The sequence below is a fragment of the Onychomys torridus genome, chromosome 2 (assembly GCF_903995425.1).
Source record: "Onychomys torridus chromosome 2, mOncTor1.1, whole genome shotgun sequence".
Classification (NCBI taxonomy): Eukaryota; Metazoa; Chordata; class Mammalia; order Rodentia; family Cricetidae; genus Onychomys; species Onychomys torridus.
Genome location: NC_050444.1, coordinates 80,243,052 through 80,268,044, shown reverse-complemented (window position 1 = coordinate 80,268,044; position 24,993 = coordinate 80,243,052). Strand labels below are relative to the sequence as shown.

The following is a 24,993-nucleotide window of genomic DNA, read 5'->3' as shown; positions in this document are numbered from 1 at the left end:
GGGAAGAAAGAAAGAAAGAAAATCTGCAACAGTTCATCCAGGCGGTTCTGCGGTTCAAATGCCGGGATTACATGTGTGTGTCACTAGGGCTTGCTAGGTAACGCTGTTGGTCACAGTCATCGGTACATGAAAGCAGCCACATTTACATGCTGCTGCCTGCACTTCCCACATGACACAGCAAACCGGCTCTCAACAGCTGAAGGAACAGTGTTCCTCACATTTTTAACAGATTGAACACCTTGGTGATGGGGAGCATCTGACAATCAAGCAGGCTGAGAAGCGAAGGAGGCAGCGAACACAGGCCAGACTGAACTGTTTCTTGTGTGCAAACAGTACACTCTGTGTGGGCAGACCCTTCTGGAACTACCTGCTTACTGTGACTGTATTTCCAAATGTGTAGTATTCTGTGGAAGCCAAGAAAAATGGTTTCTATCTATGCCTGTGGGGTGCTCCCGATCTCAGGCTATGTCACTGACCTAACACGTCTACCAGCACGCAGGCAGCCACTGTCTAATCGGGCGGGATTGCGTTGGTGCTGGAGACAAGTTCTGAACAATTACAGCTCAGGTGAGCGTCCGCTCTAGTGTTTCTCCTGGGGTGACTTGTGTGGATGCGTCATTTAAAGATATTGCCCGTGTTTACAGTTCAGCTGGGCTTCCTCACATGACAGCACCTCACAGCAGAACCCTGTGGAGTTCACAGTGGTCTGTACATGTCACATGGGAAGCTGGAAGTCAAGTGCAGGGAAAGCGATTCCACCCTGGGGACACTGGTGAGGGGTGTGCACACAGGAAAGACACTGGTGAGGGTGTGCACACGGGAAGGAGGGACACTGGTGAGGGTGTGCACATGGGAAAGACACTGGTGAGGGGTGTGCACACGGGAAAGACACTGGTGAGGGTGTGCACACGGGAAAGACACTGGTGAGGGGTGTGCACACGGGAAGGAGGGACACTGGTGAGGGTGTGCACACGGGAAAGACACTGGTGAGGGTGTGCACACGGGAAAGACACTGGTGAGTGAGGGTGTGCACACGGGAAAGACACTGGTAAGTTAGGGTGTGCACACGGGAAAGACACTGGTGAGTGAGGGTGTGCACATGGGAAAGACACTGGTGAGTGAGGGTGTGCACACGGGAAAGACACTGGTGAGGGGTGTGCACACGGGAAAGACACTGGTGAGGGTGTGCACACGGGAAAGACACTGGTGAGGGGTGTGCACACGGGAAAGACACTGGTGAGGGGTGTGCACACGGGAAAGACACTGGTGAGGGTGTGCACACGGGAAAGACACTGGTGAGGGGTGTGCACACGGGAAAGACACTGGTGAGGGTGTGCACACGGGAAAGAGGGACACTGGTGAGGGTGTGTACATGGGAAGGACACTGGTGAGGGTGTGCACACGGGAAGGAGTGCAGCATGAGGAGACAGCCCGCACGCAAGGTCAACAGCTGGGACTGATCTCAAGGATAAAGGAAGCTGCTGAGGTGGTTTCTCTTATGTTGTTTGTTTCGAATCCTCTAGGAATTTGTTCATCGTATCTATGGTTGCTTTTGGGGGACACAGTTGTTCACAGAATCCTTTTTCGTTTTTGTAAGGTTGGTAGTAATTCTCCCTTTTATTACTGCTTTTAGTATTTTAGATTCTTTTATATTCTCTGACCTTAATCTCTTGTCTTTTCTTCCCCCACCAAAAAAGAAGACAGTGTCCCACTATAGACCCAGGCTGCCCTTGAACCACCAGTCTTCCTGCCCCTGCCTCCTCAGTGCTAGCATGGACCACCAGCCCCAGCGTGACCCCCTCTGACTGCTGCCATAACCTTGCTATCTTACATATTCAAAAGAGTCTTCTCATCTTGCTTACAATTTATTATTTTGTCGTCTGAGTCTCAAAACTTTCTTTTAAATTAGTCTTTTGTTTTGGGGACAGTGTTTTCTGAAGTGGGCTTGGGTAGACTGGAACCCACTATGGCTGAGGCTGACCTTGAGCTTGCCATGGGCTCTGTCTCCCAAGTGCTGACGTGATCTATGCTTGTTGGCTTATTTCAGCATCACATTTGTTGACTGATTGGTAGCGTTTATGTTCACATTTCATTTCCTAACACAAGCTTTAGAGTTAACCTTTATTTTCTCTACAAATCCTGCTTTTGCTGCATTATTTACTCCTCCATGTTTTATTTTTAATGTATATACCTTTTATTATTTAAATTTTGGGGTGATGGTTGAGATGGGGTTCTCCTGACTGTTCTGGAACTCACTCTATAATGCAGACTGTCCTCAAACTCAGGGATCTGCATGCCTCTGCCTCCTGAGTGCTGGGATCAAAGGTGTGCACCACCATCACCTGGTTTATTACTTAACTTATTATGGGAAATTTTGGGAGCAGGCCCAGAAGTAATGCATTATTAAATGAAAATTTAAGTCCCAAGAATGAGCACTGTGAGTTATTGGTCAGCAAAGTCCAGATGTCTCGAAGCAACACGGGCTATTGCTACCATTCCTAGTCACCTGTTACGATGTGATAAGACCTTACAGCTGAAGACACCACATACTTTAGTTGCCAGATATAGAGAAATAAGTTTAAAACTGACTGGAAAACCCCTTCCCCATTGGCTAGCTTACATAGTGCCAAAGGTTCTGTATAGCTCTGGGAGAGAAAAGACATCAGTGGTCTTATGCTTGAAATCCTCAAATAATAAAAATTATTATTTTTTTCTAAAGAAATTTGGTGAGTAGGTAAAAGAATTAAGTCTTCTCAAGACTTGGATTCTTTTTCATATGTAGACCAGAGAAATAGCCCTCAAAGTTCAGAGTTGGCTGTAAAACTTAACTGATTCACATTCTTTCTCAATGAGCCTGTGGGGGTGACAGACTCAGAAAACACCGTGAGACACAAGGGACCACACTCAGCTCTTGATAGGCTAAGGCACAGGCTCACCCTGAACATAAGCCATACACTTGAGAGATGCAATTAAACTAGTTCCATACCTCGAATTTGTTTTTTTTTAATTGAAATAGATTTTTTTCTCACATAATATACCCTCATGGTTTCTCTTCCCTCAACCCCTCCCAGTTCCTCCTCTCCCATCCAGATCTACTCCCTTTCTGCTCCTCACTAGAAAACAAAAGGGGTTCTAAGGGATAATCACAGAATAAAATAAAGTAAGATAAAAACAAAAAATAGTACATTGGAGTTGGGCAAGACAAACAGAAGGAAAAGAGCCCAGGAGAAGGCACAGGAATCAGAGGTCCACTCATTCACACACTCAGGAGTCCATAAAAACACTAAACTGGGAGTCATAAGACAAACATAGAGGACCTGCTATAGAATTATTCGGGTCCTGTGCAGGTGGCCTCGGTCTCTGTGAGTTTGTATGAGCTTTGTTCATGCTAACTTAGAGGACCTTATATTCTTGGAGTCTTCCATCTCTGGCTGTTGCATTCTTTCTGCCTCCTCTTCCACTGGGTTCCCTGGGTCCCGAGGGATTTGATGGAGACATCCCATGTAAGGCTGAGTGTGCCAAGGTCTCTCAATCTCTGCATAATGTCTGGCTGTGGATCTCTCTACATCAGTTCCCCATCTGCTGCAGAAGGAAGCTTCTCTGAAGATGACTGAGCAAGGCACTGATCTATGAGTATAGCAGAATGTCACTACTAGTCATTTTATTGCTACTTTTTGTTGTTTTGTTTTTATTTCCTCAACAGTGGTTTTACCCTAGGTCCCTGGGCTCTCTAGTCTCTGGTTCTTGATCATCAAGCAGTGTTGGGTATGGGTTCCATCTCGTGGAGTGGGCCTTAAGTTAAATCAGATATTGGTTGGTTACTTCTACAAGCTTTGCACCACCATTGCAATAGCATATGGCGTAGGCAGGACACCACTGGAGATCTAAGGGTTTGTGGCTGGCTTGATGTTTGCATTTATCTTTGGCTGAGTGCAGAGTACCTTTCTGTACCAAAGAAGGTAGAATGTAGGGATGAAGGCTCTATGAAGGCACCAGCTGGACTTCTCCATGTACAATGGGTTGTGTAGGTGTCTTCAGCAATGGGGACTTGATGTCAGTTTACGGAGAACAACCTATATATAGCCTTGGCAACAGCCTGGGTTGTTTAGGGACGACAACTTAATTCGATGTAACCCAGCCAAGCACTGGAAGCTTCATCTGGTGACAAGAGATGTCCAGTTGGGGCCCTGTCTCCCCCATTATTTGGTGATTTCATTTAGATCACCTTCATCTATGTATATAATCTAGAAAGCTTCTACTGTGTTAGGTTTCCATACTACCCCTCAATTTGAGCTGTCTCTCCCTATATTCCCTCCTCTGTCCATTTCTTTTTTAGATTTTCCAATTTGGTGGAGCACAGGTTTTTAAAGTATATCCTTATGGTTCTCTGGATTCCTTCAGTGTCCATTGTTATAGCCCCCTTTTCATCTAATTTTGTTAATATTAGATTGTAAATAATAAATTTTGTCTAATAATTGTTAATATTCTCTAGCTTTTAGTTAATTGGGATAAGAGTTTGTCAATCTTATTTTTCTCAAATAACCAACTGTTTGTTTCATTGATTCTTTGTTTTTTTTAAATTTTATTTTATTGATTTCAGCCCTGAGTTTGATTATTTCTTGCCATCTATTCCTTTTGGGTGTGTTTTCTTATTTTTTGTTCTAGAGCTTTCAGTTGTGCTGTTACTAGTATGAGATCTCTCCAATTTTTTCTTTTTCTTTTTCCTTAAGTGTAGGCACTTAGTGCTATGAACTTGTCTCTTAGAAACACCTTCATTGTGCCCCATAGGTTTGGATATGTTGTATATTCACTTTCATTCAATTCTAGAAAGTCTTTAAATTCTTTCTTAATTTCTGTCTTGACCCATTTTCCATTCAGTGGAGAGTAGTTCGGTTTCCATGAGTCTGTAAGCTTTTGTTGTTTCTGATATCCAGTTTTAGTCCATGGTGGTCACACAGGCTGCAGGGTGTCATTTCAGTTTTCTTGTATTTGTTGAGACTTGCTTTGTGTCTGAGTATGTGGTCAGTTATGGAGAAAGTTCCATGAGGTGCTGAGAAGAAAGTATATTCTTTTGTGTTTGGGTGAAACACTCTGTAAATATGTTAGGTCTAACGTCAGTTAGCTCCAGCATTTCTGTTTTTGTCTGAATGACCTATCTATTGGCAAGAATGGAATACTGAAGTCTTCCACTATCAGCGAGTGAGGGTCAATATGTGATTTAAACTGTAGTAGTGTTTCTTTTATAAACTTGGCTCCCCTTGTGTTTGGGGCATACATGTTTAGAATTGTAATATCTTCTTGGTAGATTTTTCCTTTGATGAGTATGTAGTGTCCTTCCTTATCTCTGCTGGTTAATTTTGGTTTGAAATCTATTCTGTCAGATATTAAAATGACTGCTTCTTAGGTCCATTTGCTTGGAATATCTTTTTCCATCCTTTTACCCTGAGGCGATGTTTATCTTTCATGTTAAGGTGTTTTTCTTGGGTGCAACAGACGGATCCTGATTTCTTATCAGTCCTGTTAGTCTGTGTCTTTTTATTAGTGAATTGATGTTGAGAGATATCAAAGACCAGTGACTGCTGATTCCTGTTTTGTTGTTGTTGTTGTTGGTGGTGGTGTTGTTGTTGTTGGTGGTGGTGGTGGGGTGTTTGTTCTATACCTTTAGCATTTTGATTATTATGGTCTAATCTATTTGATGTTCTGTATGTGTCTTGTACCTTGATAGGCATTTCCTTTGGGTAAGGGAAATTTTCTTCTATGATTCTGTTGAAAATACTTTCTGTGCCTTTGACTTGTGTTTTCTCTCCTTGCTCTATTCCTGGTAGTCTTAGATTTGGTCTTTTTACAGTGTCCCAGATTTCCTGGATATTTGTGCCAGTTTTTAGATTTAACATTTTCTTTGCCCAAGGTATCCACAATTTCTATTGTGTCTTCAGTGTCTGAGGTTCTTTGATCTGTTGGATTCTGTTGGTGAGGCTTGCTTCTGAGGTTCCTGTTCTAGTCCCTAACTTTTTCATTTCCAGATTTCCCTCAGCCTGGATTTCATTTATTGATTCTATTTCCACTTTTAGGTCTTGAACGGTTTTTTTCATTTCCTTCCACTGTTTTATGTTTTCCTGAATTTGAGGGGTTTATTCATTTCCGCGTTAAGGGCCTCTATCATATTCATAAAGGCTGTCTTAAGGTCTCCGTCTTGGGCCTCAGCTGTGCTGCACTACGCAGGGTCTGCTGTGGTAGGGTTGCTGGGCTCTAGTGGATCCCTGTTGTCATGACTGTTATTGTGTTTTTATTCTGGTATCTAGGCATCTGGGACTGGGATGATTGTAATTCTTGGTGCTGATATCTGGTCTTGTCTATGTTGCACAGGTGTTTTACTCCTGGGTTTCTGTTGTCTTCTCTGTTCATAGCAGAGTGTAGTGGCTGGGTGTTGCCTGGTAGGAAATTCTTCTGGGATCCTGCCAGGTGTGGTCACTGGGAATTCCAGGTAAAATCTGTTCCTGGGTATTGGGAGATGACACTTAGGAATGGGGATTGACTGGAGAAGGGCTGAGGCAGTCCACAGGAGGGAGGAAAGCAGGGTGTTTCACTGGGGTCTGCTTAGTCCCCTGGGATGGGGGTAGAGAGTGAGGAGAAGCCACAGATGAAGGTCTGCTACAGAAGAGACTGGGAAGCTGGCCTTGGAGGAATGGAGGGAGAGGGAAGATCTGCAGACAGCCTATTGCTTCCCTGGTCCGAGTGGCCTGTGGGTTCCCCAGGAGTGCCTGCTCAAGTTGGGGGCTGGGAGAAAGCAATGAGTGGGGTATGGGAGGTTAGGAGGGGAAGAGCTGTGTGATCCACTGGGAATGGGCAGAGAGGAAGGGAGGAGAGGTAAAGCTCTGCAGTCAGTCTGCCTGATTCTCTAGCAGAAGTCACATTCTACAAACTCTAAGCTGTGACTTAATTTTCATTTGGTTCATAATATTTTATAATTTCCTTTGTGGTTTCTTCTTGATCTATAGGTCATTTAATAACTTTCCAGCATCAGGGTCATTTTCATTAGCAATCTGTAACTAACACAATTTAATTCTGTTATGGACAGGGACACACTACAATTTCAATATCCGGAATTAAGACTGTCACTGTGAACCTCTTCATTGGCTGATGGGTCTTCCTTTACTGCCAGGTCTGCTGATGCCTTTGTAGTTACAAAATACAGCTGGTTTTTTTCAGAGAGAAAGAGAGAAGAGGGCGGGGAGGAAGGGATGGTAGGGAGGAAAATGGGGGGAGAATGGAGAGAAAGAGGGTGGAGAGGAAGAAGGGGGAGAGCAGAAAGAGAAAAACGAGAGAGTAGGGAGGGAGACATGGGGAAAAGAGGGGGAGAGTGGGGGGTAGAGAAAGGGGAATGGGGAGGAAGAGAGGGCGAGCGCAGAAGAAGAAGAGGAGGGCGGGGAGAAAGGAAAGGGGAAGAGCAGCAGTGAGATGGGCAGTATAAAATTTTAGGTGTTGGGGGGGGGGGGTGTGTGTGGAGGGGGTTGGCGGTGGTGGCGGCGGCAGCGGGCGCACATGCCTTTAATCCCAGCAGTCGGGAGGCAGAGGTAGGCGGATCTCTGTGAGTTCGAGGTCAGCCTGGGCTACAGAGTGAGATCCAGGAAAGGCGCAAAGCTACACAGAGAGACCCTGTCTTGAAAAACAAACAAACAAAAAACAAAACAAAAAAAAATTTTTTAGGTGGACAGGTTTCCTTTCAGCTAGTTACAAATGTTACCCTGATGGGGGAATGTCTTTCTGTATGCTGCAAATATATGTTGCTCTGATTGGCTGATAAATAAAGCACTTTGGCTTATGGCAAGGCAGCTTACAGGCAGGCAGGAAATTCAAAGAGAGAGATGAGAAGAAGGTGTGGGGAGATACTGCGAGCCGCCACCGTAAGAAGCAAGATGTAAGCCACAAGCCACATGGAAAAGTGTAGATTTATAGAAGTAGGTTAATTTAAGATGTAAGAACTAGCTAGCAAGAAGCCTGCCATAGCCATAGTTTTAAAATAATATAAGCCTGTGTGTGTTTATTTGGGTCTGAGCAGCTGCTGCACCAGCAGGTGAGAGAGATTTGTCCTGACCCCGGGCCTGGGTAGGACTGGAGAAACTTCCATTATCTCCTTGTTTGTGGCTTGCAGACTTGCCAATGAGGAAGTATTTTGCCCATTTTCCTCTCTTCTGGATCAGTTTGCTACTTATTGTTCCATTTTATCTTGTTACAGTTTTTGTTTAAGAAGCCAATGCTGTTCCATAGAGAGATTTAGAGCACCCAGGTTTACACAGTAGCATCTTCACTGTTCTCTCCTCCCTTGGTGATGGAGCCCATTTCCAGATGCTAGCATCTCCCTGTTGGCTGGAGGGAGGACATCAAACTTCCTTTAATGTTTCTCACAGTGTGGAGCTGATGCTGCTGAATTCACTCATCTCTGAATGTTTCAAAAGTCATTATCTCATCTTACTTTTAGAAAGACATCTTCACTGTGGATACTAAAATTACTTTTCTTTCAATAATTTAAAGGAGACATTTGTCCCCATATCTTTTCATCTGTCTGGTTTCCAGTAGCAAACCTTCTGTCAACCTTTACCTTTGATTCTCTGTGAATCATCATCCTTTTGTTCTAGCTGCTCATTTTATTGCTGGTTAAGAATGTGATTATAATATATTTGCACAGCTTCTTCCGCTTTTTTTAACATTTATTTTATTTTCAAATATGTGTCTGTGTATGGATATAGATATGTGAGTACAGGTGTCTGCAGAATCCAGGAGAGAGCACTGGACCCCTAGAGCTGGAGTTACAAGTTACAAGTGAGTTACCAAATATGTGTGCTGGGAACTGAACTCTGGTCCTTTGTGAGTGCTGTATCCATGCTTAACCACTGAGCATCTCAGCCCCCTGACATGGAACTTCTTCAGGAGCCCAAAGGCTCCTCCTCTAGCTAAGGTCCTTCAGTCATCTGCCTTCCTCTTGCCTCCTTGAAATTACCAGTTTTGCCCTCAGAAGGAAATGTGCTCCCTGGTCATTTCACGTTCTTTCTTTTGCCCTCACCCCCAGATGCTTCTCTATCTTCACGTGTAACAGAAAAGCCTCTCACACTACATAATGCCCCATGCTGCCCGAAAGAGAAGCCAGGGTTTCTATTTCAGCTTTTATTGATTCCCCTAACTATATCACATAAACTCTGAAATCTTACATGCCTCAGGCTTCAACTAATGGCCGCTATCTGTGAGACCTTTAAATCTATGCCTCCAGCTCATCATTTCTACCATTTTAAACCTCACAAACCCAATTGCTTAATGGACATATCTGTCTGGATCTTTGCTTAGAATCACTGTGCCCACGTCCCCTACTATTCACAAATCTCAAATACTTGAAGTTGGAAGAGCCCCCCCCCCTTTTTTTTTGAGCTGAGGCTCGAACCCAGGGCCTTGTGCTTGCTAGGCAAGAGCTCTACCACTGGGCTAAATCCTCAACCCTGGAAGAGCTCTTAAGAGCACATTTTATAAGGCAGAGACTGGGGACCAAGGATGCTAAATAACTATTTTGTTCATAACTTCCAATTAGTTTCTCTAAAATACTACTTTTAATGTTCCTTTCTGCTCAAAAAACTCTAATGGATTCTTTTTTTTTTTTTCATTTTTCTTTCTTTCTTTTTTTTTTTTTCTGACCCTAGATACTTATAGCTCTTACAATCAGATCCTGAAGTATGGAAATCAAAGACACATCAGTGATTTCCCAGTGTTTACAAAACCCCAAGCTTGTCACTTAAGCGTCATCAACGGTTTTTCTGTCTAGCAAATGGCTCTGCCATTTTGTTCTTGCTCACATCACTCAACTCTACTGGTCTCCTGTCTTTAATTCTACCAACTCCTACCTCCTCCTGGAAATACAGCTTAATTTATTCTTCTTTGTATGCTAACAAACGTACATTCATTAAACACTTTCTAAGTGCTGCTTGGGTCTGTAGATAATTTTCTTTGCATTTCATGCTCTTTGATGAGTGTTCCCCACAGCCCTTAGCAGGGTGACTGGCATCTGGAAGCTTGGTGAAGTCAGCCAAAAGAATTAGCAAACTCACGCGTCCCTTACCTTGGTGATGTCCGTGTGGTCTTTGAGCCCGTTGGTCATGCACCAGTAGCGCCACACATTTAGGGCGTACCTCGTGGCTTTGGTGGTGTTTGGGCTCACTGCACTGGTACACAGATCATTCAAGTCATCATTAATATTAAATACAGGAAATTTGTTGAGCTTAGTAGAATAAGCTAGAAACAAAAACAACAGAAACATTACAAACATTTGCCATTCCCTTCTTGGTGAGCTTCATCCTGGGATGATATTAAATAAAAAAGAACTTAAAAAAGACACCTAAGAAATGAAATTTCTAGCCAGATGTGGTGGGCACACCTCTAATCCCAGCACTCTCTGTGTGCTTGAGGTCAGCCTGGTCTACATGGTGAGTTCCAAGAAAGCCAGAGCTACACAGTGAGACCCTGTCTAAAAAAACTGTTTACATGTATGAGAATCCATGCCTTGTATCTAATCCTGATCATTTTGCCATGTATACTGGCTGACACACTGGAAAACATTTCAATAATAGGATGGAATACTAGAAAATTCTAAATTTTCACTAGAAAATATAGCATTTCTACTAATAGTAGAAAAAAATGAGCAGTAAGGAAGTAGTTAGGAAAGACTAAAAAAAGCAGGGAGGGAGGAGATTACAGGAAAGTGAGGATGGTTACGGGAAAGGGAGGATGGTTATGGGAAAGGGAGGACTGTAGTGGGTAACCATCCCAGCCTGGGCCTGGAAGTTCCAACCCCGATTGAGGCTTCGGTAAAGGTCATGCCCACAAGGCGGGGCTGAGGGAGGAAGCAGAAGACCCAGGATCGAGAGGAGAGGCTTCTCTTGGTTCTGGGAACCTGGATGCTGGAGGTAGACCGAGCAGAGTTCTCCAGAGAACACCACTGGACTGCGCCATGCCTTTCCCAGACCCTACAACCTACCTATCCCTTCATTTGTAAGTTACCCCACAAAATAAACCTCCCTTTTAACTACGTGGAGTGGCTTTAATGATTTCACCAATATCTGGTGCTAGCGTGGAACAAATCCCAAAGGCCTGGGTGGCTCCCACCCTCAGCCTCCTCCCCGGCTGGTGGGTACCTAAACCCGCCTGCAAAGTTCCATTTAACCAAGGAACGCCTACACAGTTCCATTCCCAAAAAAGGGAGCAGCTAGTCCGGTCTCAGTTCCCTAGCTTAGCCCCCAAACCAGTGAAAATCTCTGTGAGTGAGGCCTTCCCACTCCATCCCGAGTGCCAGCTCCCTGACATATTGGCTCCTGCCTTCAGCTGCCACCAGCCAAGGTTGCCAGCAGGCCCTGCTTTAGAGCTATACCAACGCCTCCTGCTGGCTGAAAAGTGCTACTGCACCCCCAAAACCACGGAAAGGTAAGCTTATTTCAAGTAAAAGTACTTGATAATTTTAAACCTTAAAACTGACTAACAAATTTTGAGTAATTCTTGTAATATGGCTGACATTACCTCACAAGAATTTAAAAACCTTTTTGCCTGTATGATGAATGACATTTTCCTGGAAATATACGACCTCCCTAAGGCATATCTGGCCTGTACCATTTTGGCATTCATTGTAATAATTCACAGTGTTCAAACACTGGTTTAATAATAAGAACAAAGATGAGTCATTATTGGTACTGATACAGGCTTTAAAAGATAGCAATGAAGGCTTACAGAAAAAGACTCTCTCTCTGGAATCTGCTAACCAGGATTTACAGGCTTTAAAAGATAGCAATGAAGGCTTACAGAAAAAGATTCTTTCTCTGGAATCTGCTGACCAGGACTTACATAAAAATATTCTCTCTCTGGAATATGCTAACCAGAATTTACAAAACAAGCTTGTACCCAAAATTGCTTTTATTGATAATAAATATGAGTATTTTATGGATAGAACACTAACTCTCCAGAGTGAAGTTGTAGCCACTCAGATACTATATAAGGAAGAAAAATTATCATTAATTGATAAGATAAGGTCCATGGAATCATGTGTTTCTGAAGAACATAAAAACTTCCATGATTCCATGAGAAATCTGGAATCCCTTACAAGAGAGGAGGTTTACTCCCTGGAACAGACCCTAGGTGCTCGTTTACAAGCCCTGGAGGAAACTCTCAATAAACATGACAAGGGACCTAATAAGCAGAAGGGCAAGACCATACAGGTTGTAACATCTCCAAATGGCTGTCATACAATGGCTTATCCTGTTATCATCCATGAGAAACCAGCAGATGACACACACCCCTGAGCCATATACGACATATATATTACAACCAATTTCAACAAGGGACTTTAAAAATATAAAGGAAGCAGTAGTTACATATGGGATACACTCCACATACGTAAAACAGATGTTAAATTCATGGTCTACCTCACATAGAATCATTCCAGATGACTGGCATCAGTTAATTCAGCTGTTCTAGAATATAGCCAACAGTTACAGTGGAAAAGCTGGTTGAGAGAAGAGGCAAGAAATTTAGAACAACAAGGGAAACTCAGAGGTTTTGAGATCTCCCAAGATCAAATACTTGGTGAGAGATGTTTCACTGACAGGAATGTACAAGCCATTTATGATGAGCATACAATATCCCTATGCCATACAGCAGCTCTAAATGCTTGGGAAAAAATTCCAGAACCTGGAAAAGCAACTGAGGTATACACAAAAATATTTCAGTAACCGCACGAACCCTTCACTGATTTTTTACAAAGGCTGAACACAGCTATAACAAAAGCTATGTCAGATAAAGAGTTAAGAAAAGTATTAACTGAGTCCTTGGCATTCAACAATGCTAATGCAGAATGCAAAAGAATACTTACATCATTAAAGACCAGATCAGCTCCTTTGGAAGAATGGATTCAGTATAATAATGGTGTTGAGTCTCTTAACTACAGTAATGAGGCTTGGATAGGAGAGACAAATCCCAGAGGTAAAAGAAGGCCCCATGGTACCACATGTTTTAAATGTGGTACACCAGGTCATATAAGTAAAAACTGTATATGGGGTAATCCTAGAAGTAATACTCCTTCTAGGAATAGCCTAAACAGGAGACCCCAACCACCTCCTGGATTATGTAGAAGATGTGGCAAAGGCTGACATTGGACCAGAGAGTGCAGATCAAAAATAGACATACGAGGCAACCCTTTACTGGCAGGAGACGCCTCAAGGGGCCTCTTACAGGCCCCCAAACCAAATGTGGTAAGAACATTCCCAGCCACTGTGGAAGACATTCCTCTCCAGGACAACTGAATAAACTAATGCCTAATGTAAAAACCGATACTGCAATGGATGATAAAACAGCTTTGATAGATGAATCACAGTTTACAAAGAACACAATAAAACAAATATTTTGGCAGACTTCCATAAATGAACAAAGACCAAAGCTTAGAATTCGAATTAATGGCTTGGTTCTAGAGGGCCTGGTAGATATAGGTGTGGATGTGACTATAATTACACCCAAATCATGGCATCCAAATTGGCCTCTTCAAGAGGTAGATGTCCAACTTTTAGGAATTGGCACCCTATCTCAGATAAAAGAGAGTTCAAGATTGGTTGAATGCATAGGGCCAGAAGGACAGAGAGGAAGGCTGAAGCCATATGTAGCAAATGTAGCAGTAAATCCATGGGGCCAAGATCTGTTACAACAGTGGAATACCCAGATTAAAATTTCTACACTCTCAGAAAAGGAATACAGGCCAATGCATGTTTCTAGGAATAATAGCATAACATACTATAAAAAAACAGTCACCAACCATTCAGGCTGTACACAAACAGAGCACAACTGCTGTTGAAACTCTCAGAAGTACCAACTGCCTTACCTTTAAAATGGCTAACTAATAAACCTGTCTGGGTTGGACAGTGGCCTTTGACAAAAGAGAAGCTACAAGCTTTAGAACAGCTGGTTCAAGAGCAGTTAAATGCTCAACACATTGAAGAATCTACCAGCCATTGGAATTCTCCTGTATTTGTTATTAAAAAAAAGTCTGGTAATTGGAGACTGCTGACAGATCTGAGAGTTATTAATAAAGTAATTCAGCCGATGGGCTCCCTACAGACTTGGATGCCCTTGCCCTCTCTGCTACCCAAAGAATGGCCTATAATAGTTATTGACTTAAAAGACTGCTTATTTACCATACCCTTACAAGAAAATGATAGAGAAAAATTTGCCTTCACAGTTCCTAATTATAACAATTCTCAGCCAGTCAAGAGATATCAATGGAAGGTCCTCCCACAGGGAATGTTAAACAGCCCTATCTTATGCCAAAACTTTGTGCAAAAACCATTGGAGATAATTCGTGTAAAATTTCCACAATCCATAATTTATCACTATATGGATGATATCCTATTAGCTGATTCAAAATTAGACACATTAGAAAGCATGTTTGAAGAAGTAAAAAAAGTTCTGCCTCGCTGGGGACTGCAAATTGCTCCCGAAAAAATACAAAGAGGAGATTCTATTAATTACTTAGGATATAAGATAGAGCTACAAAAAATTAGACCCCAAAAGGTACAACTGAGGAGAGATCGATTGAAGACTCTTAATGATTTTCAAAAGTTGTTAGGAAGCATTTCTAACTTATTGGGTATCATGGGAATACCCAAAGATGGACTACAAAATTTGGCTACTACTCTAGAAGGGGACAAAGAATTAAATAGTCCTAGAGAATTATCAGCTGAAGCTGAGAAGGAATTGGCTCTAATAGAAAAGACAATTCGAGAAGCACATGTGGATCATGTGGATCCAGAACTTAAATGCATTCTTGTCATATTCCCCTCCAGACATTCCCCCACAGGTATTTTGATGCAGAGGGAAGATAAAATAAGAAATTAAAGACTTATATAGAAAAGATCTCTGATTTAATTCAAAAAGGTAAATTAAGACTTCGCCAGTTGATAGGAATGGACCCAACGGAAATTGTAGTACCTTTAACTAATGAGGAAATTTTGTCACTATGGAAAGATAATGAATACTGGCAGAGAGCCTGCAGTAACTTTTTGGGAGAGATTAACAACCATTATCCCAAAAGCAAGACTGAATGGGTCCTTCCTCACCTCGTATGACACATGCCAATTTCTGGAGTCCTCACATTCTATACTGATGCAAATAAATCAGGGAAAGCAGGATACAAATCAGGAGACTTAAGTAAAGTGGTACAAAGTCCATACAGCTCTGTACAAAAGGCAGAACTGTATGCCATTCTTAGGGTACTGATGGACTTCACAGAACCCCCTCAATATAGTCACTGACTCTCAATATGCAGAGAGAGTTGTTTTACATATTGAAACTACTGAATTTATTCCTGATAATACAGAATTAACTTCATTATTCATACAATTGCAGGAAATCATCAGAAAAATGGAACGTGATATATATATCACATATCAGATCCCATACAGGGCTGCCAGGACCTCTAGCACAAGGTAATGATGAGATTGATCAGTTACTAATAGGTAATATGCTAGAAGCCTCAGAATTTCATAAGAAACACCATATAAATAGTAAATGTTTGAAGAAGGATTTCTCCATTATTTGGCAACAAGCTGAGGATATTGTGAAAAAATGTCCTACTTGTTCCTTCTATAACCAAACTCCATTACCTGCAGGGAGCAATCCAAAAGGTATACAAAGAAATGAAATTTGGCAGATGGATGTGTTTCATTTTGCAGAATTTGGAAGATTAAAGTATGTACACCATACCATTGACACCTATTCAGGATTTCAGTGGGCAACTCCTATGAGTTCTGAAAAGGCTGATTCTGTGATTACACACCTATTAGAAGTTATGGCCATCATGGAAATACCTGTACAAATTAAGACAGACAATGCCCCAGCATATGTCTCCAATAAAATGAGACAGTTCTTTGCTTATTATAATATAAAACATGTTACAGGTATACCACACAATCCCACAGGCCAAGCAGTCATAGAAAGATCCAATCAAAAATTAAAGGATATGCTAAATAAACAGCAACAGGTAACAATGACTCCTAGAAATAGATTGCATAGTGCTTTACTAACCTTGAATTTTCTCAATGCTGATGAGAAAGGAACAACAGCTGTGGAGAGACACTGGACAGCAGAGAAAACTCCTGAGCTAAACCAACCAGTTTATTTCAAAGATGTTTTGACCTCAGAATGAAAACCTGGATATGTCCTACGTTGGGGAAGGGGTTTTGCTTTTGTTTCCATAGGAGAAGAAAAGCTATGGATACCAACAAAATTAATAAAAATTCGATTCGAACAGGAGAAACCCCTTGATGAGGAGAAGTAAAAGATCATCCACCAATGTGACATCTCTTCAAGTTCTAAGAAAAATTTAACAATCAAAGGTTGGGGCAAGGTTCTGTTTTTGTCTTTCCAGGATAATGGAAATACCCATCTTTCAGAAATCATAAGGCCTTGGATATCTGGATGTTTACAGCAGAAAGAAAGAATCTATTGGTTCCAATCTACACGGGGTAAGAGATCACTGTCTAACATCTATATCTCTATCAATCTAGAGTATTTATGGTTCCAATTTAATTATAAACCAAGCTGGCTTTGGAGATGGAATTGGCTCACTCCTTCTCTAAACCCAAGCATATTGATAAAAGAAAAGGTTGAGAGATTCTTCAGTCCCATATCAGAAGAGCCCTCTGATGTGAGACAGAAGGAAACCAATTATAAGGGACCATTGTCTTCAAGATTCTAATTCTCTCCTTGCTTACTCTTGATTTCTTGGAATCCTTTCTTACATGTCACATCATCTTTAAATCCAAACCTTCCATTCTGATAAAAAATAAGTTTTTCCAATACCAATATCTGAAGTCTCCAGAAGGAAGATGGGGCCCCAACAACAACAACTCTACCAAGTCCAGATGATGGTAATCATCATCCTACTACACTTCTTGCCAGAATTTCAGACAATCTTACCTCATTACTCTGAGAGTTGCTGCAGAATCTACAGTTAGTATAACTGTGATTTAACTATCTGTGCTTTCTCACAATACCCAACAGAGATACCATCGCCCCCTAAACAGCAGGAAGCAGTTCTAAGAAAACGACGCCCCTTCTCCCTAAGGTTTCATATTTCTCAGGGTTATGGATGATGGTTCTAGGGTTGGGGGTGGAAGAAACTGTTAAACTCAGTACTCTCCTTAAGGAAAGAAAATATGTCTCAAAAAAAAAAAAGAGGGGAAAAGAAGAAATGGAATGGATAGGTATAAGATATTATGGTAGACTATCATATACATTAGTAAACAAATTTAGTAAAATAGCAACCTTAGATAATTTGCACTGTAATTTTCACTGTTATGAATTCTTATATGTTGATACAAATATAAACTTTTTATATTCCTATTTAAGATAATTTGTATGTTGATACAAATACAGAGCTATTTGCTATAATGTACACATATTTTTACTCTTATCTGAATTATTTGTATGTTGATACAAATGTAAATTTATATCTGTCATACTGTATGTATGTTCTACTTCTGTTTAAGATATTATGTATACTGATATATATTTAGGATTATTTTCATGTTGCATATTGCACTATACATTCCTACCTCTGTTAAAGATATTTTGTGTATTATCACAATTTTAAAGTCATTGTCCTTTTACTGTACATTTGCTTACAAACTGTTTGCCTTGTTTACATGAAGCCTTAGTCCTTAGGTTGTTTAGGTAGATAAGACTTACAGGTTTATTGTCACCTATGCTTGTCATCTCTATAATTATGTTAGATAGGTTATCCAGATTTATAAATACATAGGTTTGATGGACAGGTAATCTTCAAACACTTCATAGACCTAGAGGATATGGCATTTAAATAACTTAGAATTCTGTTGACATGAGACACAATTGCTCCTGGCAGCACCAATTTGATCTCGAGAGAATGTTGGGCTTCTAAGACATTTCTATTTGGAAGTTTGTCTTCTTGTCACAAAATGTGGCCTACTGGGCAAAGAACTGCCCTTGCCTCAACTTCTGACAGTACGAATGCTGCCCTTTCTGGACAAGCGGGACACAAGGAAAGCGACCACTATACTTTGCCAAGACAAGGTAAAATGGTCTTTCAGAATTCTTGCTTCTGAAAATGGCCTGTCAGATACTCTAGGCCTGTAGCTAATTTGAATGCACCAACGATGTTGAGAAACATTAGGTGACTGTCCAGGCTGCCAGCTGTCTCTATCTACTCTTGCAAGACTCCCGAAAGTTGCTTGCATCCTTCTCCCATTTCTCAGGTATTATTATATTCTTTCTCAGGTCTTTGATGAGGTTGAAGACTAACAGTTACAGTTACAACTTAGATATATATATTATCTTAGATAGAATATATTAAGTATTAGACTCAGTAGACTCAGGTTCTTTAGGATAGGACACCTTTTGGTATGATCTTTGTAACATGCCACCTACCACTCTAGACTTCCCTGGATTTTAGTATGTGTTTTTTGCTTGATATTGTTTGCATTTATTGTAATTCCAACTTATCTAGGTCATTATCCCTCAATATTCCTGGACAATATTTGATAACCATTTCTTTGTATATAGTCTTGTATTAGGTTAGAACCTTCTTATTTAGATAAAAGGGGGAGATGTAGTGGGTAGCCTCCCTAGCCTTGGCCTGGAAGTTCCAACCCCCACTGAGGCTTCGGTAATGGTCACGCCCACAAGGAGGCTGAAGACCCAGGATCGAGAGGAGAGGCTTCTCTTGGTTCCAGAACTCTGGACGCTGGAGGTAGACCAAGCAGAGTTCTCCAGAGAACACTGCCGGACTGCGCCATACCTTTCCCAGACCCTGCAACCTATCCCTTCATTTGTAAGTTACCCCACAAAATAAACCCTTTTAACTATGTGGAGTGGCCTTAATAATTTCACCAATAGAGGATGGTTACAGGAAAGGGAGGAGGTACAGGAAAGGGAAGAGATACAGAAAAGGGAGGACAGTTACGGGAAAGGGAGGTGGTACAGGAAAGAGAGGAGGTACAGGAAAGAGAGGTGGTACAGGAAAGGGAGGACGGGAAAGGGAAAGATGGTTATGGAAAAGGGAGGATGGCACAGGAAAGGGAAGGTTACTCATTTCAGTACACAAAGACTTGTTATCTCTCTGTTAATACAGCGTCAAATTAATTGTGTGCCATCAGGAGCAACCTTAAATTATATAGAGCTATATGCCTCCTAATCCCTTCCCGGAAGTAATGATGCGTAGATATAGTGATATTTTATTTGTATGTTAATGAAGTTGCCTTGAGGTCAGAGCAAGCCAGAGCAGAAGCTGAGCAGTAGTGGTGCACGCCTTTAATCCCAGCACTTGGGAGGCAGAGCTAGGTAGATCTCTGTGTTCAAGGACACAGCCAGCATGGCAGACACATGCCTTTAATCTCAATACCAACCATAGAAGACCTGGAGGTCTGTACAAACAGGCAGTGACGAGGAGGTCATGTGGCTGGGTTTACAACCAATGAGAAAACAGAACAGAAAATCTATAAAAAAGATAGGACACACAGAGGTAGGTCTCTTGCGGAGAGGAGGAACCGAAGAAGCAGTGAAGGGTAAGGTTTTCTGCTCTTGCTCTGACCTTGTGGCTTGTAACTCTGCAATTGGTTCTGTGTTTCTTATTTAACAAGCGGGTTACATCTACACGTAGACACTCATACTCCCACGCCCACACACATGGGCATATGAAGGAGGGTTGTATTGATTTAAGCCTGATTACACAAACCATAAATGAGTTTCAAATCAGAATAGAAGACCAAATGGAAGCAGTATTAGGGAAAAAGAGGGATCTGAGGGCAGGCTTACTTTCAGAAGGGAAAACAGTTTAAATTGCCAAAAAGAAAACCAAATCCGTAACCATTAGCTGGCCTTTCCTTACACTCTGGAGCCTGATAAAACCAAGTGTCCCTCTGAGGAACGTAAATTCAAACAGAAACTGGCTAGGTCTCAGAGAGACCAAAAAATTATAAGTTAGTGCAGTCTGTGATTGGTTTCACGTCACCTAACCTATCTTGGTTTTCAAGGTGCCCACTGAGGATCTCCTCTGTTCCTTACTCCGAGCATCCCGGGGAATCAGAATCCTCCAGCATGCAGGAGAACCAACCCCTACCCACAACAGAGCTGAGAAATGTCCTTGAGTTAATCAACATACTTAAAAAATATTTATTTTTATGTGTATGGGTGTCTTGTCTGCAAGTATGTCTTTGTACCATGTGTGTGCCTGGTGCCCATGGAGGCCAGAAGAAGGAATCAGATATCCTGGGACAGGAGTTACAGATGGTTGTGAGCTGCCATATGGATGCTGGGAATCGAACCTAGGTCCTCTAAAGAGCAGCTCATGCTCCTGACCACTGAACCATCTTTCTGGCCCCTCAATACACTCTTATCAATTTCAACCTTACTTCTAGAGAAGCTTTCTGCATATTAGCACCTCCATTTCAGATGTTTCACATCTGCCTTCTCATTCCTTAGGTGTGTGTTCTAATGGTATTGGTTTCTATGCTCCTGAAAACTGTGACATCACTTTTGTTAACTTGATCCTGCCCACACTGTGGAAGGCACAAACTGCTTTACCAAGCACAGGTATTGGGAGGGATGAGCAACACTGAGCACATGCTGTCTGAAGCACCTTAGTCCCCTCACCTCTTCCACAAACCTACCTAACCTCAGTATTTGCAGGACTTTCTTGATATTAATAAGATTTATGTAAAAGTTATTAGCATATCTGGTATGGGCTATTACTTTAACTGTGCAAAGGTGTGTTACATTTGTTTTTGCTGCATTTGCTTAATTATGAAAAGAGGTGTTACTGTTTCACCTTGCCTGCCTAAGGCATCTGATCGTCTAATAAAAAGCTGCATGGCCAGTAGCTAGGCAGGAGAGGGATAGGTGGGGCTGGTGGGAGAGAGAATAACTAGAAGGAAGAATGAGAGGAGGAGGAGGAGAGAAGACAGGCAGCCACAGTCAGCAGACATGAAGCAGTGGAAATCAGATACACAGAAGGAAGAAAGTAAAAAGCCCTGGGCAAAAGGTAGATAATTTAAAGGCTAATTTAAGTTAAAAGGGCTAGCCAGAAGCAAGCCCAAGCTAGGCTGAGCATTCATAACTAATAAGAAGTCTCTGTGTCATGATTTGGGAGCTGGTTGGTAGCACAAAAGAAAAAGCCTGGTACCCACATCTAACATCAATGGAAACCTACTATGTGCCAATTTTTAAAGCCTGTGTGTAATCAGTAACCAAGTACATGATTATACCTGTTTTATAGACTCGGAAATAGCACCAAACATCTCAATAGCTTCATACACTCATCAGATATTTACCAGGAATCTTCACTGTACAAGAAGTGTACTGCTGAAGCCATGAGCTAGCAACTGGCTGATTCAGGCTCCAGACATGAGTGTGATGGCATGTCCTGGCCACAACAGCAATGGTATCAACTATTGTGGGGGACACAATCTCAGGAAAAACCCCAGGACCAGCAACCCAGGGATGGCATACCCAAAAGGGCTGTGCCCTCCCCCACTGATCACTAATTGAGAAAACATCTTACAGCTGGATCTCATGGAAACATTCCCTCACCTGAGGCTCCTTCCTCTCTGATGACTCTAGCTTGTGTCAAGTTGACACACAAAACCAGGCAGTACAAACAGAGAAAAAAAGAAAGTATCATAAACAACTTGAAGCCAGTAGACCTGGAAACTGAATAAAAAACAAATGCCATGAAGTCACTACTTACCTAAACATACTAAAAAATTATAAAGTTAAAACAGTCTTCTACAGTTTACAGAAATTGGACTTAAAGTAAAATACCCTGAAAGAAATCTTCAGATTCAGATGAATTTTACTAGCAAATTACTCCAACTTTAGGGAACAAGTAATGACTTGTCCACTTTTTTTTTTTTTTTTTTAAGACAGACTCTCATTGAGAAGCTCTGGCTGGCTTGAAACAGACATCCACCTGCCTCTGCTTACCAATTGCTGTGTCTAAGGTGTGCACCACCACATCCAGATTTATTTTTATTCTGAATTGGAGAGACAGCTCCGCAGTTAAGAGCATTTATTCTTGGAGAGGACCCAGCGTTCAATTCCTAGTACCCACATGGTGGCTCAAACCATCTGGAACTCTAGTCCCAGGACATTTGATTCACTCTTCTGACCTCCCTGGGAATCAAACATGCACATGATACACAGGCATACATACAGGCAGAATGCTCATACACAAAAAATAAAAAAATCTAAGAAAAATTTAAAAGTAAAAAGTAAAAGATTTAAGTGCTTAAAAAAAAAAAAATGCCGGGCAGTGGTGGCACACGCCTTTAATCCCAGCACTCGGGAGGCAGAGCCAGGCAGATCTCTGTGAGTTTGAGGCCAGCCTGGTCTACCAAGTGAGTTCCAGGAAAGGCGCAAAGCTACACAGAGAAACCCTGTCTCAAAAAACAAAACAAAACAAAACAAATCCCAATATTAAAAAAAAAAATCCCAAGGAAACTGAATTCCTACCTCATACCATAAACAAGAACAATAAAACAATCCCAAATGAACCAAGCTGTAACCTATATAGTGAGTTCAAGACCAGCCTGGTACATAAGGCCTTGTCTCAAAAGTCAAAACACAACAAAACAATTTCAGCTCTATGACCTTGGAGTAGCCAGATATCTTTAAACTGTACATCAGAATCAATACTAAAGACTGAGAAGTTGGATTGCATGAAAATTAAGAGTAAACACACACACACACACACAGACCACAAAAGCATCATTAAGGAATGAAAAGGGCAAGCCACATAATGGGGAAAGACATTGACCCTGAATTTATCTGACAAATCAATGAGAAAACAGAGTTTTCTAAAAATAGACAATCTTGGGGGCTGGAGAGACGAATCACCAGTGCAAAGCCCTGACTGTGCCTGTGGAGGACCCAGGTTCTGTTCCCAGCACCCACCAGGCAGTTCACAACCACATGTAACTCCAGTTCCAGGGGATCTGATGCCCATTTTTGACCTCTAAGGGTATTACATATACAAACATACACTGCAGTAGCACACACACATAAAAAAGGACAAGACTTTAATGAGCCTCATATAAAATTAGTAATAATCTAGGATTCCTGCACTAACATTCACTGAACAAAACATCTGCAAAAAAGAAATATCAGGTTTCAATAAAGAACACTTTGCTGGTGCAAGAATACGGCCATGGTCACTTTTGGTACTAAATCACAGGATCTGATGATGTTGAACATCCATCTATTACGTTATCCGTGATTCCACATCCCCGGGAGGGACATACACAGCAAACACAAGTGTATGCATATGTGTCACAAGGCATAGATGAATGTCTATGCAAGTCTAACAGTGTAGTAAACGGCCCTAAACTGGAGGCTGTCCTTTGTCCGTAACATACCAACTGCATGTAAAATTAGAAAATACTGAACAATAAATTATCATATAACAATAGTGAGGAATGAACTATGTGCAAATCATGAGTGAATCCCACAAACCTAATATTAAGGAAAAGAAGGCAGTCTACTGCAAAGATGACTCATATAATTCAAAAACACAAAAGGACTCCATGGCCATGTAGTAGTAGCCTGGGAGGTAACAACAGGGACAGCAAAAGAGAAACTTCCAGGTTCAGGTAACGCTCTTTAAAAAAAAAAAAAAAAAAAGATTTATTTATTTATTATTCTGAAGGCCAGAAGTAGGCGCCAGTTCTCATGACAGATGATTGTGAGCCACCATGTGGGTGCTAGGAATTGAACTCAGGACCTTTAAGAAGAGCAAACAGTGCTCTTAACCTCTGAGCCACCTCTCCAGCCCTCAGGTAATGCTCTTATTCCTCTGGGCGGGAGCTGTGATAGTGTTTGCTTCAGAAAAATCAATTAAACTATATACTAACGAATTGTGTATTTGTCTGTGTAATTCAGTAAGAAAACAATCCAAAACTACTTAAAATTAAATACCTTCTGGATAACAAGTTATATACCATAAATGTGGATGGAGGGGCCAATTAGGTATTTAATTTATTCAAGCAATCTTTTTTTTTTTTTTTTTTGGTTTTTAGATACAAGATTTCTCTATAAAGTTTTGGAGCCTGTCCTGGATCTTGTGCTCTAGACCAGGCTGGCCTTGAACTCACAGAGATCTGCCTGGCTCTGCCTACCAAGTGCTGGGATTAAAGGCATGTGCCACGATGGCCTGGCTTCAAGTAATCTTTAATTAAATATAATTCTAACCCAAATTCTCTTTTTGGGATACTGGATAGGCTAATTTTAAAGCTTAGTAGAGAGAGTAGATAAATTTTTTTTGTTAAATTAATTTTAAAAAGGCAGTTATAAAAATAATAACTGGGAGGCCTGGTCCTAAAATATAAATGTGTGATAAACTAAGAATGTGATAAACTAAGCTGGGTGGTAGCTCATGCCTTTGATCCCAGCACTAGGGAGGCAGAGGCAGGAGGATCTCTGAGTTCAAGCCCAGCCTGGTCTACAGAGTGAGTTCCAAGATAGCCAGGGGCACATAGAGACCCTGGTTTGAAAAACAAACAATAAACAAAAAACTTTCAAAAACTAAATGTGATAAACAGTCACTTATTAGTATTAGTAAGGAAACAGACTCATTCTTTTTGTTTGTTTGTTTGTTTTGTTTTTGTTTTTTGGTTTTCCGAGACAGGGTTTCCCTGTGTAGCTTTGCGCCTTTCCTGGAACTCACTTGGTAGCCCAGGCTGGCCTCAAACTCACAGAGATCCGCCTGTCTCTGCCTCCCGAGTGCTGGGATTAAAGGCATGCACCACCACTGCCCGGCAAGACTCAAATTCTTACTGGAGGACAAAGGATGAGCTCGTCAGGAAACAGTTTATTCCAATTAATTGGTTGTCAAGTCAGAAAAAAAAAAGAAATAAATTGATTCATATTTTACCACACACATTTCTAAAT

At 41.4% G+C, this 24,993-nt stretch overlaps 1 protein-coding gene across 2 annotated transcripts in view; it reads right to left on the bottom strand.

Moving 5' to 3' along the window:
- The window catches only part of Kiaa1958 (KIAA1958 ortholog), a 166,322-nt gene that overhangs the window by 7,969 nt on the left and 133,360 nt on the right, over positions 1 to 24,993 (bottom strand). For both annotated transcript variants that reach the window (XM_036178015.1, XM_036178017.1), the window contains one exon: positions 10,103 to 10,275. In XM_036178015.1, the coding sequence (XP_036033908.1) occupies positions 10,103 to 10,275 (173 nt within the window). The remainder of the gene's footprint in view (positions 1 to 10,102; positions 10,276 to 24,993) is intronic.